The sequence below is a fragment of the Manihot esculenta genome, chromosome 6 (genome assembly GCF_001659605.2).
Source record: "Manihot esculenta cultivar AM560-2 chromosome 6, M.esculenta_v8, whole genome shotgun sequence".
NCBI classification, from domain to species: domain Eukaryota; kingdom Viridiplantae; phylum Streptophyta; class Magnoliopsida; order Malpighiales; family Euphorbiaceae; genus Manihot; species Manihot esculenta.
This window is the reverse complement of record NC_035166.2, coordinates 29,614,483-29,631,170: the sequence shown is the minus strand read 5'-3', so window position 1 is coordinate 29,631,170 and position 16,688 is coordinate 29,614,483. Positions and strand designations below refer to the sequence as shown.

The 16,688-nt window shown below is 35.5% G+C and overlaps 3 protein-coding genes across 3 annotated transcripts; 1 reads left to right on the top strand and 2 right to left on the bottom strand.

Annotated features, from left to right (window-relative positions):
• Positions 1 to 794: 794 nt before the first annotated feature.
• On the bottom strand, positions 795 to 4,035 carry LOC110617634 (KRR1 small subunit processome component homolog). The gene is made up of 12 exons (XM_021760559.2): positions 3,761 to 4,035; positions 3,541 to 3,617; positions 3,324 to 3,434; positions 3,061 to 3,129; positions 2,634 to 2,690; positions 2,406 to 2,444; positions 2,194 to 2,298; positions 2,023 to 2,105; positions 1,833 to 1,914; positions 1,503 to 1,646; positions 1,322 to 1,396; positions 795 to 1,141 (listed from the first exon to the last, which is right to left on the bottom strand). The coding sequence occupies exons 1-12, from the start codon at positions 3,957 to 3,959 to the stop codon at positions 1,031 to 1,033; spliced, it is 1,152 nt and encodes a 383-aa protein (XP_021616251.1). The 5' UTR covers positions 3,960 to 4,035; the 3' UTR covers positions 795 to 1,030.
• A 94-nt stretch (positions 4,036 to 4,129) lies between these two features.
• LOC110617635 (DNA polymerase zeta processivity subunit) lies at positions 4,130 to 5,613 on the top strand. Its single transcript, XM_021760560.2, has 4 exons — positions 4,130 to 4,284; positions 4,356 to 4,549; positions 4,853 to 5,042; positions 5,150 to 5,613. Exons 1-4 carry the CDS (start codon positions 4,254 to 4,256, stop codon positions 5,368 to 5,370), a joined length of 636 nt encoding a protein of 211 aa, XP_021616252.1. The 5' UTR covers positions 4,130 to 4,253; the 3' UTR covers positions 5,371 to 5,613.
• An 8,193-nt stretch (positions 5,614 to 13,806) lies between these two features.
• Positions 13,807 to 15,257, bottom strand: LOC110618194 (probable BOI-related E3 ubiquitin-protein ligase 3). Its single transcript, XM_021761292.2, has 3 exons — positions 15,008 to 15,257; positions 14,564 to 14,906; positions 13,807 to 14,464 (listed from the first exon to the last, which is right to left on the bottom strand). The coding sequence occupies exons 1-3, from the start codon at positions 15,061 to 15,063 to the stop codon at positions 13,907 to 13,909; spliced, it is 957 nt and encodes a 318-aa protein (XP_021616984.1). The 5' UTR covers positions 15,064 to 15,257; the 3' UTR covers positions 13,807 to 13,906.
• Positions 15,258 to 16,688: the final 1,431 nt, after the last annotated feature.

The window sequence follows — 16,688 nt, the reverse complement described above, 5'->3', positions numbered from 1 at the left end:
GCAGCCACAAATTTTAGTCCATCCGTGAGAGTCGAGAAATTGCGAAACAATACTCCTTCCAATCTCACCATTCGTTTGCTCACGATTGGACACGCTTGAATCAATATCGTCGAATCGATAAATGTAATGGAAGAAGTATCCTTTTTGCTTACGCTCTCCGCAGCCACATTTGACATAATCTGTGGTCCATTAACGCGAAAGAAAAAGACGGCAGCAGCCTCATTAGCAAGTCCCTTCGCTATCAAGGTCTTTCGGAGAGCAAAATTCCATTTTTGTGTTTTAACCTAAATAATCTGTAAAAGTTGTGGACGGCTCAATTAGAGCTCCACTAATTCCCTAATTTGAGGCAACGACTTCTAACACCACCCACATCGGTATAACCAACGTCCAGCCTTTCCTCATAATCTCTTCTCACAGGTCCCCTCATCAACATAAGAGTGTGGGGTGCATCTTCCACACTTACGTGATAAACCACCTCAATAACATAGGTACAAATATCTTTTAAGTCAATTCTTAATGATTTCGTGTTAAATGAAATTTGATTAGTTCATAGTAATTAGGAAATTTAGATTTAGATTTATTAGAAACTAAATCTAAGTTGAACCAATTTGTGGGCAGGTCTGCAAAGACACAGAAATAATCCCTGAAAATTGATGGCAGAATGTCTAAAAACTATAGTCTTGAATAAGGGTGAGTAATATTTCACCAAGCGCAGTAGAATCTCTCCAAAGGCCTGTGCACCAGTACCGTTCATCAGAGGCAAGCTATGATGAAGACAACACAGACTCGTTATGTGGTGTTCGCCTAGAATATATGATCTGTTACATTAAATTAGTGTACACTTTGTTAACAAGGGTAAAAATTAGTGAAAGGTTTAAGGATCATACAGGATCGTCCCTACACGTCATCATCTTCATGTATCAGAACCATGCTTGCTTCTCAACAAAAACTTTTAAAAAATGAAAAAGGAATACAATGGCATGCAACTTAGCCAAGCCAAAACTAATATCACAAGGCTGCACTTTGTAGACTAAACACGCTTTGCTTTCTTTTTCATAGGCAACTCTCCTGATGCAGCAATATATTCTTCTGCATTGATATTCTCATAAGCCTTTTTCTTCCCCAAGTCCTTAGATTTTTTCTGCAGCACAACAAATAACAGATGTTAACCTTCTCTTCTTTTGTTAAGAAAAGAAAGCTCATTGATATTAAGGAAATTTCCGTAGCACAAACAAATAAGTAAATTGCAATGGCAACACTCCAAAATACCTCTCTATGTAAAGCAAACAGAATTTCGTTAGAATTAATTTATGAAATATACCTTTATTGAGATGGCCATGGCAGCCACATCATTACTTTTAACCTCAGATGTACCAGCATTCTGCTCTTTGGGCTCCTACAGTATTACAAAGAGATCATTGAGCTTATTCTAATTTCTAAAACATGAAGATTAAAGAGGGAAAAAATGGGTAAAACTGGCTGAAAGAGTTATGGAATAGAACCTCGGGAGGAATAAATGCTGCTTCTCGTTTTCGTTTGTTTTCAGCTGTTTTTTCTGCTTGCTTCTCCTGTTTCTCTTGCCACTTCTTTGCTTGTTTCTTCTGGTTGCTCCAAAAGTATTCTCCTGTCTCAAGTTGCATATCAACCTGCAAATATTGCAAAATGTAGCATGCTAATGATCAAACAAAATAAATTTTAGGAAAAACATAAACTAATGATAAAAATGTTCCTTCAAAATCTAAATGGTTAATGTGAATAACAGAGATGCAATAATGGAATGAATCTCTAGCCGGGTACTTGTATATTATAGGGAAAAGCCGTAGTTCTTTTACCTTGCTAGGTGGTTGAGGAGGAGGGAATGGTGTATATGGTTTCTTTTCTTTGCTCTTAACCTTCTTTTGTTTGACATTTTTCCTGAAAAAGTTGTATGTAAATCAAAGGTAAAGGTGCAGCCGGCATAAAAGAGTCTTAAGTTTAATTGTAACAACATAAAGAAGAAGAATAATCAGGTAGTTATCATACTTCTTAAACTTGGGAAGAAACCTGTCCCAGTTCTCATTTTTAAGTGCTGGATCCTTTTCAAGTTCTTTCTTCATCATGAGAATCTACACAACAAGAAAGTCACAGAGAAAGAGACGGTTAACAGGCTTCAAGCCAAAACAATCTAGATGGAACTAGAAGAATTATATGCACCTTGATATGGTACACAGGATGCATTTTATTCTGAATGCAGTCTTCCACAATCCTTCTAACTTGTTTCAGACCTTTGAATGAGCCCATAGCAGCAACAGTGTTACCCTATTCAATCACACAGATAATTTTCAAAAAAATTTACAATACTGTATGCCAGGTGGAAAAGAAAAAGTTTGTGTTTGAAAAAGAAAAATATCGGTAGTAAAAATTACCTGAACTAAGATGTAGCAGCCTGTCAAAATCTCAAGGGCCTGCACCCAGTAATGGTGTAAGAAAAGCTAGTAAAAAGAACTAAATGATGATCTCTCAGCATGCTTATCTTGTCCATACACAGGCTCCCTTTAAATTAACAAGTTTTCACTTCAAACAGGAAGGGGATTGGAATAATGGGGATAGGGAAGCTTCCAAAAAAAAGGGTACAGCTAAGGAACTGAAGATACCTTCAAAGTTGAAGAGTTTGGACCCACAAGATGCTGTCGTCGTTTAACAAATCGCTCCTGCAAGCAACAATACGAACTTTGATGAGCTCTTGATAGACTTTATTATCAAGTTAATTGCAAATTGCAGAGACCACAAAACTTTTCAGGCTAAGTTCTTGCACCAGACTTCTGTACATAATCAAGATACCGCACATTAAAAAGATAATATTCACAAAAAGATATTCTTTTTTCCCAAAAAAATTCAAGCTCTATTTACCTAACAAGTAGAGAACTACCTAAAAATAAACTGTTCCTCACTGCTTCAAGACATGAAAAACGAGGATTTTATATCCCACATTCAAGAAAAGCATAAAAAAAGAAATTTAAAAGAGTAAGATAATAAAATATCCACCTACAATAACTATGAAAATATTTAGGCAATCAATACCTTATTGCGGACCAAATTCCCAATCTTGATGATGTCGCACTGCATTTCATCATTCAGAATTCTGATTGCCTATCACATCAAAAACCGAGTTAACATCAAGGAATAGAAGACATTAGTCAATCAATTGTCATAATTTAGACCGATTCTAACTTCCAGAAAAACAAGTGGCACAAAATTTTAATTATTTCACAACTATCACACAGCAATAAGAATTGGAAAGACAGACACAGGCAAATGCTGAAAGGGGAACTAGATAATTATACCTGAGGTGCAGGAACACTTCTTGATAAAAGCTTAATGAGATCCCTCGCTTTGACAATGATATAGGGGTCCCTAGTTTTTCTAGTAGTTGAAACAGTCATTGATCCCTCAACCTGAAGCAATGAAACATAAGCCCATTCACACAAACATGTAGAAGGAAATTAATGGAAAATTCATACAAAAAAAATTCAGAAAAACAAGAAAAAAGTAAATTCTTACCAGGTTCAACTCACATGCAATGCCATATTCCTTCAAAGCAGATTTCACCATTGGCCATACTTCTTGCAAGTATTTTTCTGAGTAAGGAATGGAAAACACATAATTAAGACGATATAGAACGACCTGAATGAGCTCGAAGAAGTCTAGCAAGAGAAGTTTTTCTACAAAAAGCACATAAAAAATGACAAAGGGGCGTGTAAATAGAAACTGAGAGAGAGACCTCTGTATGTAGGGAAAAGAGTGGAGAATGAACTGACTTCGAGCATGCCGCCTTCATTCCAAGAGGCATCGAATTTTTCAATCTTCCAATGGTCGATGTTTGGGTCCTCGTCCCACGGCTTCGGCTTGTCATGCTTTCCCTTGTGCTTCTGCTTCTTCGTCGATTCCTTCACTTCCATATCTCCATTCTCAGCCGCCATTTCCCTGGTTAATTGATTGCTCCCTGTGACTGATACTCAATGCCTAAAACCCTAGACAGAAGGGAAGACGAAAGAGAAGTTTCAGAAAGATAAACTGAAATAACGTTGGAGTTGGGCCTAAACCCCAGTTTCAGGCCCATGGGCTAAATCGAAATTTCATTACTGAAAAATAAAAAACGACTGGTCGTTGACAATCTTAGCTTCTTCCCTATTTTCCAATTTCAAAGGGGAAAAATAATTAAAAAAAAAAAAAGATCAACACACTGGCATTCTTGTTGATCTTTTACCTCGCCCATGGAACGCAGAGAAAATCAATCTCCTCGAGGTTCGGTTCCTATGCTCTTTTTCTTCTAATATCTACCCCTCTTCTAACAATTTCACTCTCCAAAATCGCAGACGAAAGAGCTCGGATATTAGTGGAATTCTTAGAGGTAGCAATTACATCAATCGTTTTCCTCAAAGGAGTATACCCTAGCGGTGCATTTGAGAGGAGGAGGTACATGAATGTTGTGGTGCAGAGAGCTAGACACCCGCAGCTCAGAGATTATATTCACTCTGCTGTGATTGGACTCCTTCCTTTCATCCAAAAGGTTGGATTTTTTTTTTTCCACTTGTGCTATTCTTTTATTCAATTCTGTTGGGTGATAATCCTTTTCTAGAATTTGTATTGTTGGAATATCGACTCTTTTGATCTTCACTTGGAATTATTCATTTGGGGGATAGGTGAACTTTATCAAATGCTCTCTTCTGCTAAATAGATCAAATTCTCATTGATATTGATTGCTTCACTCTGCTCTGTCTGTTTCATGTGAAGACACAGTAGTGTGCTTGTTCTGATTACTATGCTTTGCAGAATTTTGATGGTTGTGTATCTTTTTCTGAAACAAAAATAGGGATTGGTCAACAGATTGGCTGTAATATTTTCTAGCACAGATAATATCCCAGTAGAGAGATTCATTTTCAAGCTCACAGTGAACCAGTCTTGTGACTTGAAGGTGGAAGAAAGTGACCTGGAATTCTCCCTTAGGTCATTCTTAATGAAACTTTCTGGCTCAGGGCCTCTTACCAAAGTCCTCCCACGGGGTAGTGAACACAGCAATAGCCTTTACCTTATTGCTTAATTGTTGAGAATTCTTTAGTAGTTTAATGAGATTAGAAAAGGATCAGTTAATTTTTACTCTTTTTACCAGATTGTAGGTGGGAAATAACAGCCTACTTTAGTTCCATTCCTGAGGTTGGTGCAAGCAAGCATCAGCATGCAGACTTATGGATCCCAACTGACACAAAGCAATGGCGACAACCCCCACTGATAACCCCAATCAAGTCAATGAGTAGCGAGCCTTTGTGCATGCAACTATATTTGGAACACCCAAGTCTATCTGAGCCGAAGCCTGAAGAGGGGAGTTACTAGACTCCTGCAATTGATGTATTTATGTCATTGAATATCTGTGCATGGGACTGATACTCTTTTTCAATTGTTATTTTAACACATAGTAGAATGATATGTTAGGAAATTCTGCATGTTCCAAAAGGTAAAATTATGTCATGATCTTTTTGGTAAGAACTTCGAAGGTGGTTGAACAAATTTTCAATTGTTGCTCCTCTTCTCTCGCAATCTATCAAGGCAATCTAAAGCACATGTTTCATCGATTTATGTTTTATCTTGGTCTTTTTGGCTTCCAAAATTAAAATGAGCTAGGCCGGCGGAGCATTGAATTTTCATGCACGCGCATGCCCTTTTCTCTTGTTTTTGTTTCTCTTTTTCTCACTCTATTGCTTCTACCAGCCAGTGGCATCTCTTGCCCCTTTTGGACAATGAAAGGCTTCTTTCCCTCAGCACAGAAGTAGAACCTTTTCTCCATTTTGGGTTGGGTTGTGTATATTTTTTATGGTGATTTTGTGTTGCAGTTATGTGCCTCTAGGCGAGGGATTTGTCTGGCTTGCTCTGTGCTTCTTGCTGTAGATTTGTGTGTTTTAGGTCGTTGGCTCTATGAGGGCTTTGCGTTATTCGTGACGATGGCAACTCCGGGATCTAGCACTTGTTACTTTTGTGTCTTTGTTGCGATTTATTACTTGATTAGTTTGGAGGGTTGTATGAGCCTTGAGCTTTTTTTTTGTTTTTTTCTTGGATTAAGGGTGTTAGGATCTTAGCTAGGGTTCCAAAATTTTCTTTTGTGGGCCAGGGCTATGTGTCCGACTACTAATAGATTATTACCTTTGGCCCAAAAAGAAATTATTTTTGCATAAAAGAATCATCCTCGTTGGATATGAACAAGACACAGAAGCCTTGTTGGAAGGGTTGGCGGGAGGCCCACATAACTAGCTTGTTAGGTGTCGATGCTAATGGAGATTTCCATTCTCTATTTATTTGTTTTTTTTGGGTATTCGCCATATGGGCCTGATCCATCATCCCGCAGTTGTAAAGATGGTAATTCCACGCAGGGTTAAGAGTGGGAACCTTCCCATGAGTGATGAATCAGAAAATTCTCATAAAGGTCCAGCAGAGTAGATCACCGACACTTCTATTGTTTATTCATGAGATTGTCCTTATTTTGCATTATGAAACATTGGAAACCATCATCTGTTCTTGTCATGCTCTACACTGAACAAGTCTTGTAGGATATTTTCTGATCTCGTATACATGTTTTCCACAGATACAAACACATCCTCTCACATGGAACGTATCCTTAAAGATCTCAAAGTGTGAAGGGAAGAAACAGATGATTGATGCACTGATTAAGGAACTAAGCTTCTTAGACTAATAATTAATTTCACTAAAGGTAAAGAGACCTTAGGTAACAAAGGTGAAATCTATTTTCCCAATGCCTTTCTCTGAATCCAAACAGCAAATCCACTGTTTGAACATCTGAATCCATCCAGGTCTGGCTTAAACCTAATGAGATGGTGGGATCAGTCACAGGCTGTGCAGCTTCTCATTATACACTGGAGAAGTCTTGTCACTGCAACAAAGTCCATTCATTTATAAATTGGGCAGATGCATAATCAGTAAGTGGTGGAACCCAGTTTGAGGCCCAATGATATTTATTGAGTCATGGTTGTTTCAAGTGGCCAAAGAAGAAAGAAAGTGAAATGACACCCCAAGTGTGTATCTTCTGGCAGTCCACAGTGGCAATTGAAAGCAATGGCATCTGATGTACTAGAATGGGTACAAAAAAATCCAAATTCACAACTTGTCAAAAAAATACAAACTCATAAAGAAAGCAAAGCATTCCCATTTCCAAAGCAATTTGAGCCATCCAAATTGTTGATTGATGGAAAGTTCAAGATCTTATATAACTGATGTAATCTTCTTGATTTGCAATACCCTCCATTACTAGTTGGAAAATATTAATACATCAGACTCAGACACAACCACAGTGCTGTTATAGATTAGGCAGAACAGAATTAGTTAAATCTACTTCATGAATTGTAATGTGAATTGATAAGTGACTAATTTAGGTGGGTTCTTTTTAAGGCCTATCTAGAAATTTTTTTTTAAAAAAAAAAAAAAAAGGGAATGTCAAGCAATTAGGTCTATAATGGTCATGCCTTTTGAGGCATGTTATGACCTAAATTCAGATTTTCAATTATTAAAGGATGAATTTTTCTATTAATGATATGATGTCCTACCGTAGATTAACAATCACTTTTTTTTCTTTTTTTTAAGTCAATTTTGATTAAAGTCTATAAATAATTATTATTTAGAATTAATTAGTATGTCTTTACCCATGATCTGTACATGTATAAAAAAGCAATAAATTGAAGAGATGATGATGATGATCCAAAGGGGTCCAAATTTAAAGCAAGCAGTTTTGATGGTCCATTATTGGTAGGGCCAATAACAGTATATATGAGCAATGGATAGTTGATGGCACAATAATATTGCACTCAATAATGGCAATATTACCAAATGTTTCCTTAGTGTAATTTGGTCCAATGTGTTGGCTGATTCTTTGTAATGTCACCTTTCAACTCCCATCTGAATTTCTCATGTCTTTTTCACTGCTAGAATGTGAAAGCTTTCAAAAGCAAAATATATATATATATAAATATGTAAAACATAGTATACACATCTATCTATGTCTCTATGGTCTTGATAGGTATGATTTCTTTGGAATCACTTTATATTATTTTAACCCATTACTTAGTCCAATCACACATCTCTTCAATCTTCATCCTATCCATCCACATGTAAAATCCATAGTTATCATGTTTCCCCACTTACATCTGCCAAGCTACATGAATTGATTTTAGTGGTGGCTAATGTAGACAAGAAAAGGAACTATTGCAGCACTTTAGACAAAGTGGCAATTGATATGAGAGAGAGAGAGAAATGATTTTACCAAAGATGGAGGAGTTGGGTTAGCAACCACAATCTCCCAAGCCCCATTAATGGGGGTGGTGAATGGGACTTGATAGTCATAGCACATGGATATTATGCCCAGTGGGGGAACCTCCTTCCACACCAAAATCTCTCAAAACCTAGAAAAAGAATAGTTACAATAGTTCCCCCCTTTGCTTTACTCTTCTTCTTTTTTTTTAAAAAAAAAAAAAAAAAAAAACTTTTACCATTATTGAAGTTATTATTATTATTTTTTTGCAAGGTTTCATGCGTAGTGGGATTTTGTAGATTCAAAATTGCAATAAATAATGTGCTTTATCTTTAGCATTACTCCACCCATCACACCAAATCCATCCACGTAAAGTAGACTCATGGCAGGTGATTGAAATTCCCACATTTAAATAAATAAATAATGGTTTATGCCTTCTTTATTTTTGGTTTGTGGATTCTTATCTTGACCCACCATTTCCTTTTCAAATTAAATTTTCATTACCCATTTCAATATTAATGGTGTATGGTACTATGGTAGGCATAGCCAACGGTTGAATTTGGATAAAAATTTTTCATAATTAACATTTTTAGTTTCATTTTTGTGAAAATTCACTAATGCTAAACTATATTTTAGATTGAAATTAATAAAATTTTATTGTAAATTTGGATATCATCATCATTAAAATCAAAATCCTTACCAATTCTTTAATTGAAATTCATTTTCTCATCAACGAGTTCCATATTAGTCTCAGTAAATTCAAATTACTGATACATATCCCATTAGACATTACAATCATACTTAATTAGAAATGAAATCAAAGTCTTAACTTGATGGGTTGGTTACGTGAGCATATGTGGTCCTTAAAATCAAAACCCATATAAATTAAATTATATTTAACAAGAATATAAGAGAGATGAGGTTCAAACATAGAAAAGCAAGCAAGGAAGGGTTCCCATCATGGTTGCCTCTTGGATTGGGATTCATATTCTATGCTTTGTACTGCAAAGCCAATATTACTAGGCGAGGCAGCCCCACCCCAGCTCAAGTGAACAAAAATAATAAAAATAAAGCACCAAGCATGGACCTAAGCTGCTTTAAAAATTGCAATTGGGTCAAGTGTCACTTTCTTCATAGTCGGCATTAATTTGGTTGGCCTAGTGCGTAATGTGTACGTGACGATGAATTCCAGCATTTATTAAAGGAAGAGCTCTCTCTCTCTCTCTCTCTCTCTCTCTCTATCATGTGAGGTCTTATTGATGAGTGTATAGCAGAAGAAGAGAAAGATGTTAAACAAAAGAATATAATTCACATGAAATTGATATGTGATTCTATTGGGAAAGAGGACCAAACCCCCATTTGGCCTTATTTGTTTATTCACATTTCTCTTTCACTACAACAAGACATTGTGTGTTTCTATGTCTTTGCTTTGGTGGCCTTCTCATGCCTTTTCTTTTTATTTATTTATTTGTTTGGTTTCATGATTTTGAGATTGGGATTCCAATGTGCATTGCACATCTCAACCCCCCATTTTCTAACTAATTAATATTTTATCCCATTTTGACAATCCCTATTATCTCCTAAGATACCCTTTTTTTTAATTTTATTTTTTTATTTCAATATAATATAGTTTAAAATTATTTATTAATCACTGTATAACATAGGACCCATGTCCTAATTATGCACTAGGCCCAATCCCACATATAAATTAATAATCAACCTCCTCACCAATGAATAAGAAAATGTCATTAATACTAAAATAATTAATTTCTTGTATACCATAAATTGATATTAATTAAATTGAGCTTTGTTTTTTTTATTGAAATAATAATACGTTTATATTAAGGCAAAATATTTTCCCATGCTTAGGTTATCAAGATATAGTACAATTAAATAAAAGATAAGTCTCCCAAAATTATTGCCAAAGATAAAGTATTATTTAATAAGACACTCAACCTAATTTTATTTTTCTTTAAATAATCATAATTACCAACACAGTCTCTTAAGAAATTATTACTTATAAATATCATCGTCATGGACCAATCTGTTTCAATCAATTGTTTATTATGTGATAAATAACACATTTAAAAAACAAATAGAGAATAGTTGAAAGACTAGCCAAGTAGCCATTGGTTGAAGCAATGCATCTCAATTGATTAACCGTAAATTAAGCTGAAATTGGACCAAACTATGTCTGGGAAAAATATAGTCAATTGTCCATACTTTCAAGACAAATCTCAATCTTCTACAAACTAGTCTATTTTTATTTTTATTTTTATTTTTTAATAAATTCAAACATAATTATTCTTTCTTTTAGAAAAACACAATTATTGGGTTTAATTACTATTTAATTAGGAATCTAAGGGCTATTTGATATTGAAAATTTGAAATTTGATTATGGCATTGACATTTTGTTGGACTATTGCGCCTATCCCTCGAATAATATTCCATTTGGGCAATAACAAATCCATACGGCAATTATATTTGATATATAAGAGAAAAGAGACAAAATTTCAACTTTCAAAAAAAAACAAATTAGTCAATTTATTGCTAAAAATCATCACAAGTAATTCTCACGCAAATGCAAGTAAATCACAATAAAATTATGAATTAAGGGAAATGAAATTAAATGGGAAAGAAGACAATTAAGGAAAATAAAAATAAAAATAGCAAACTAGGGTATGAAAAAATTGGTAATAAAATCCCAATTGATAAAATCCACGTCAGAAAAGCATGCCCACTAAGTGGCCATTATGATGTTTCAAAGGTAATTAAAAATAAAGAAAACCCACCAAATTAAGGATCATTCTTCATTTCTTTTTCTAGTAAAATGTTTTGATTAGATTCCTAGGCAAAAGGATCTTTTTAATTAGCATATGCCAGGTCCATTTAAACTTTGCATTTATATTAATAAAAAATCATTATCACTTATTACGAGTCAATAGGGCAATGCTCTTTTCTTTAATACCTAATTAATTAGAGAAATAAAATAAAAACAAATCAAAAGGAGAGAAAAGAACCCGGGAGGGAATCCGATTCACGTGTATTGGAGGGCATGCCGGTCATAAAGGGACAGATGGTCCTGATATGGTGGGGGCCCATGTGTGGGCCACAGGATCCTACAAACAAAATCTCCTATTATTTTTGTGTTGTCCTTGTTACTTTCTCCTTATTAAATGCTAACTTTGGATTTTTGTGTGTGCTTATGTGGGACCCATGATAACTTCCATGTTTTCTTTTCTTTTTTTCAATTTTCTTGCTGAATTTTCTCCTAAACCAAACACTACAATTTTTTTTTTTCTGAAAAATAGCACATTAATTAGGTGGACAATTTTGAAAGCTGAAATCCTTGAATGGGAATTGAAGATGACTCGTAAACAACTTGGATACACTTTCTATGTAGGTAGGACTATTATTGAAGGCCATCTAATATTCCCAATTCAATATTATCTTAATTGGAATTGACACCTTATCATTCTGTGCAAATTTTTTTTTTTTTTGTTAGTCCTCCATTGACAATCATTTTATTATATATCACATTTTATTTTTTAAATTATATTAGATAGTATGTCGTTTTATGTTAAAAAATATAGATAAATATGTATAAAAGTTAGTTCTCTTTAGGCTAGAATTCAAAAATTCAAAAAAAAAAAGAATTCAAAAATTAAATATAATTAATAAAGGGAAAAATAAATATATGTACTAAATAAAAAATACGTTTGGGTTAAAGCTACAATTTAGGTGACGTGCTAAAGTTAGAAAAAAGGACCAACTTTTCAATATTCATGCACTAAAAATTATACTGGAAATAATGGGAAAGGATGATTCACAAATGGGCAGCAAACATTTCAGCCTATCAGTGAATAAATAAAAACAGCCTGTATTCGGTATAAATTCAATATCACAAATAATTTAAATTATAAATATAAATATGTCATTTAGTAATTATTAAATATTTAATAAACACACCATGAAAATAAATTAGCAAATTTTATTAGAGAATATAACATAAAGTTGAAAGTCTATCTCTTTCCCATATAATGTTATATGATAAACCTGCCTAACAATTTGTCTTGGCCTTAACAATGTAGAATTTTATCCATCAAACACGTATTTTCAACTTTCACCCAAATATCAATACATGGCTACATTAAAATATTTTTTTATAAAAGAATTTGAATCATAGTTATTTTTCTAACAAATGAAAATTTTAATAAAAGAAAGGTGGTGGGGTAGCTTTTTTTATTAAAGAAGGGGGGAAAGGCCAAAGGTGGTATGGTAGCTTTTGACATAGTCCCTATTGACAATGACAAAAGAGGCAGCGAAGTAACGTGCCTAGGACGGGCTTCGTTCATTTCAAAACACAACCCATCACTACTCTTGGCTTCGCCTCGCAACTCTCAGCAAACTTGCACGCTAACCTGCGCCACCTCTTGGATATATCGTCATCATCATATCACGATTTTTCAGACGATTTAATTTAATTTATTTTTGTTTTAATAATTTCGGTTCACAGCCGAACGAAATTGAAATAATGACAACGTCGTCGTCTAGAATACGCCCAGCGATGACAGCCACACTCTCCAGCAGCATTTTTAGGTGTTATCTATTTACCATTTCCTGCCTCTTTTCGTGGGCCTCTATCCTCCTCTCCAACCACCCACTCTCATCTCCTTTCTTATTTACAATAAATTTCTTTATTTTTCTTGAAATAATTGTCAAAATATTAAAGGAGGAGAATTACAAGTTTTTTTTTTTTGGAAACAAAAAATGGGGAGAAAAGAGAATAAGGTAAAAGGTAAGAAACAACAAGAAAAATCAAATTTTTTGCAGAACACCTCGTTTTGCACCAAACACATTGAACTGTGAATGGGCGCATCACCAGGAAATAGAAAAAAGTAAAATAAAAGCAAATCATGCGTTTGGGTGAGCGCACGAGAGAGAGAGAGAGAGAGAGAGAGAGAGAGAGAGAAGAGTGCCACTACTGGCACTGCACAATAACAGCGACATTTGCGCGCGTCCTACGTGTCAGCTTTTGCCTCACACCTGTCGCTTTCTTATTCTCGTTGACTCCACGCGTTGCTCAACGAGCGTGAAGTTTACGCCCATCTCACCAATCGCTGTCCATCTGTCAGGTAGATGCCTGCTCTAGGAGGCCGGGCCCCACCACAATGCCCCATCACTTCCGTTTACTCCTAGGGCCCGAACTAACCTCGTCTATCCAACTCCGCTAAAATGCGCCTGCTTATCCATATTCTCGACAAAGTTTAATTATTTAAAATTATATCACTGTAATTCCGGTTCCCTACTTTTGCCGTATTCATACTTCGCCAAATCTTTTTGCAGCTTTTTCTCCTACAAAATAACATTTCTCTCTGGTTTTGCAACGTCTTTAATTAAGCCGAATGATCTGTACATCAGGCATCATCAGATGGGCAATAATGGGAACACAAAATGAAAGAAAAACAAACAAATAAGAAATTGTAAACGCAATAAAAGAATAATCAAATTCTAACTAGACCAAGAAAATAAAGATGTAAAATTTAACATTTTTAATTTTGTTTTCTTCAAACTGTTTCTCTTTCGGATTTTTGTTTCTCTGGTGTTTTGGTAAACTCATGACATGTTAACATGGAAACTGGCATTCTTGGTGGCTTTACAGATGGGGCAAGTATTGAGACTAGACCCACAAACAGTGCAGAGGCATAGATGCCTGCACGGCAATAGCAACACACACGACTCCTCCTTCCTACAGTTCCTGCACAGCCTGCTTGTGTCCTTATCCTGCACCCCACTTGCCATCATACACCGCTCCGAGAACCTTTTCATTTCTCCTTCACCGCTGCTGCCACAGCATGATTGGGCATCGTCCATTTCTGCTGCAGTTTCGCCCCGGATGCGCTCATCCTTAACCTGCGCTGCTAGGACTTGTTCAAGGTTGGTCCTTAGAGCATTGGCTGTGGCCTCGTTGGTTTGAGCAAGGTCTCGCCATATTTGGTTCTCTATGCACAAGGATTTGACCCTCTCTTCCAGTGCCCAATTTAATTTACCCATCTTTTCGATTTCTTCTTCCTTCGCTCTTAGCCTCTTGAGCATCCCTTCCTCTATTGCCTCTATTATCCTCCTCGCTTGCCTCTTTCTCTTGTCTTCCAACTCCATCCTCACTTTCTCCATCTGTACAATCACATCATTTATAAACAAGTGAATACCGACTATTCATTAATATCTATAAAAGATTTGATTAAAATGAAGGCATTGATTCAATATACTTACATGTTGGGAAATAAGGCGGTCGACGTCTAGTTGCTGTTGCTCGATATGGAGGGAGAGATCTTGGCCAAGAAAGGAGAAGGGGGAAGCGGTCTTCAAGTTGGGTTGGGAATTCGGGTATGAGAGGAGAGTGTTGATAGATTCTCTTGGGCGTTTTCTCGGCATAGGCAGATTGTAGGTGAGACCGCTCTCTGATTTGATTGGTGTTTTTTGAGGTATTGAATCCGTGATTATAGAGCTGTACATGGGAAGCTGTGTCTCGGTTGTAGTTCCTGATAATGGAACCTGATATCCCATATGGGTATTGAAGATATTCGGATTTGCTTCAACGTGATTCATTATTTCCCTGTAAATTCATGAAAACAAGGAAGAAGATTACGTTGAGATGCAGACACACATTGATACATGATGATATGCATAGATAGAGAAGGGAAATAGGAAAAATACCTGTTGCCTAAGAGTTGAGGAGGGAAGAGATTGAGATGCCGAGCTTCTACAGCCATGGGAAAATGAAGAAGAAGAAGAAGCGTTGGATTTGGTTTCTGCTCTGTTTCTTTAAAGGCAGTGTCCGTTTCGCTTTCTTGGCTTAGTGGTTGGTTTTGGAGTGCTTTGGTTTTTAGAGGAGAAGAGAACAACAAGGGGTGGTGAAATGAACAAAAGGGGCATGCAATTGAGGTGGCAAGGCTGTGTGGTGGGGTTTATTTAGGGTTTGGTTTGGTCTAGAGAGAGAAAGATCAGTAGAGAGAGAGACTCGAATCAAAACATTAATAATGAGTCCTGTAGAGTGATAGATACAAATATTAAAATTTTGGTGATTATTAGTTTTTTTTTATATACAATTAAATAATAAAATATATAAAATAAAGTAAAACAAAGCATAAGCATTCTAATGAGTAGTAACTGGCTTCTTTTACCCTCTTTTTTTTTTTTTTTTTTCCCTTCACTGTAAATTAAAATTAAAAAGGAAAAAAGGAAGGCTGTTGGAGATATTAATATACAACTGACAAGCAGCAGGGCATCTGCCAGCCACGTAGACGCAGCGAACAACGTGGTGGGGAATAGGGGTCCACGAATACACGTGTGGGACAGGATTACAGGACTGGGGGGAGAGGGAAGAGACAAAAGGGATGACATTGGTGGGCCAGAAAAGGCCAGCGTGGAAAAGGTGGGCCCCGCGAAAGATTGGATTGTTGTCAAGAAAAAGGGAACTAATAATAAGGGGCCGTTGAGAAGGGTACGGTGTACCCAGTCAGGGACCTTTGGCGGTTTTCTCTCTTTAATAACCTTTTTCTTTCTTTTGATTTTTTCTGATTTAAGACACGTTAATTCGTGGTGGTCGCATGGGAAACGTTTGCTTAGGTTTTGCTCTTTGTCTGCCACGTGGCTAATTATCAATATGTCGTTTTCTTTTCTTCCCTGGCTTTCAAACAACCTACCCCACTCCCATCCAAATTCATTGATTAAATTGTTATAATTTTTTGTTTTTATTAAAATCTCATAAATAAAACTTTGAAAATGATAATATTTCATTTATTGAAATTTAGGAGGAGACTTTTTAATTTTTATTTCTCTAGCTTGGAAATCTTGGGTTTTCTAAAATTAGGGCCTACTTTGATGCAATTGATGAATTATATTGAACTTAATGTTGACAAAATCTCCCAACTGATTACCGATTAAACTGATACCATTAGAGTACGTCGCTCACAATCTTTTGACAACTTATATTGCTGATGCTAAAATTAATCAACAGCTTAACAGTCAAGAAAGAAATTAAACCACTAATGTTTTTATTTAGAAAGTATTTTTATAAGTTGAATGAAAAATTGTGGTAGCTATCCATATTTCTTGCCATAATAAACAATGGATAGATTTATGGTATCGTTTAGTTAATAATCAGTTGTCGCTTGGTTACAAAATTCAAACTTCCTCAATTTTAGCATTCAGATTCAGGAAAATATTTAATAATAATATTTTTTTAAAGAGAGTTATCATGTCATTGATGTGTAAATTTAGTTATATGAGTGTAATTTTCTTATTTTCGTATTTTATTTATTTCACTGTCCAGACGTATTGATTAAGCCATAATAATCTTAAAACTTTGCCATTGATATTTAATTAATACGCACGC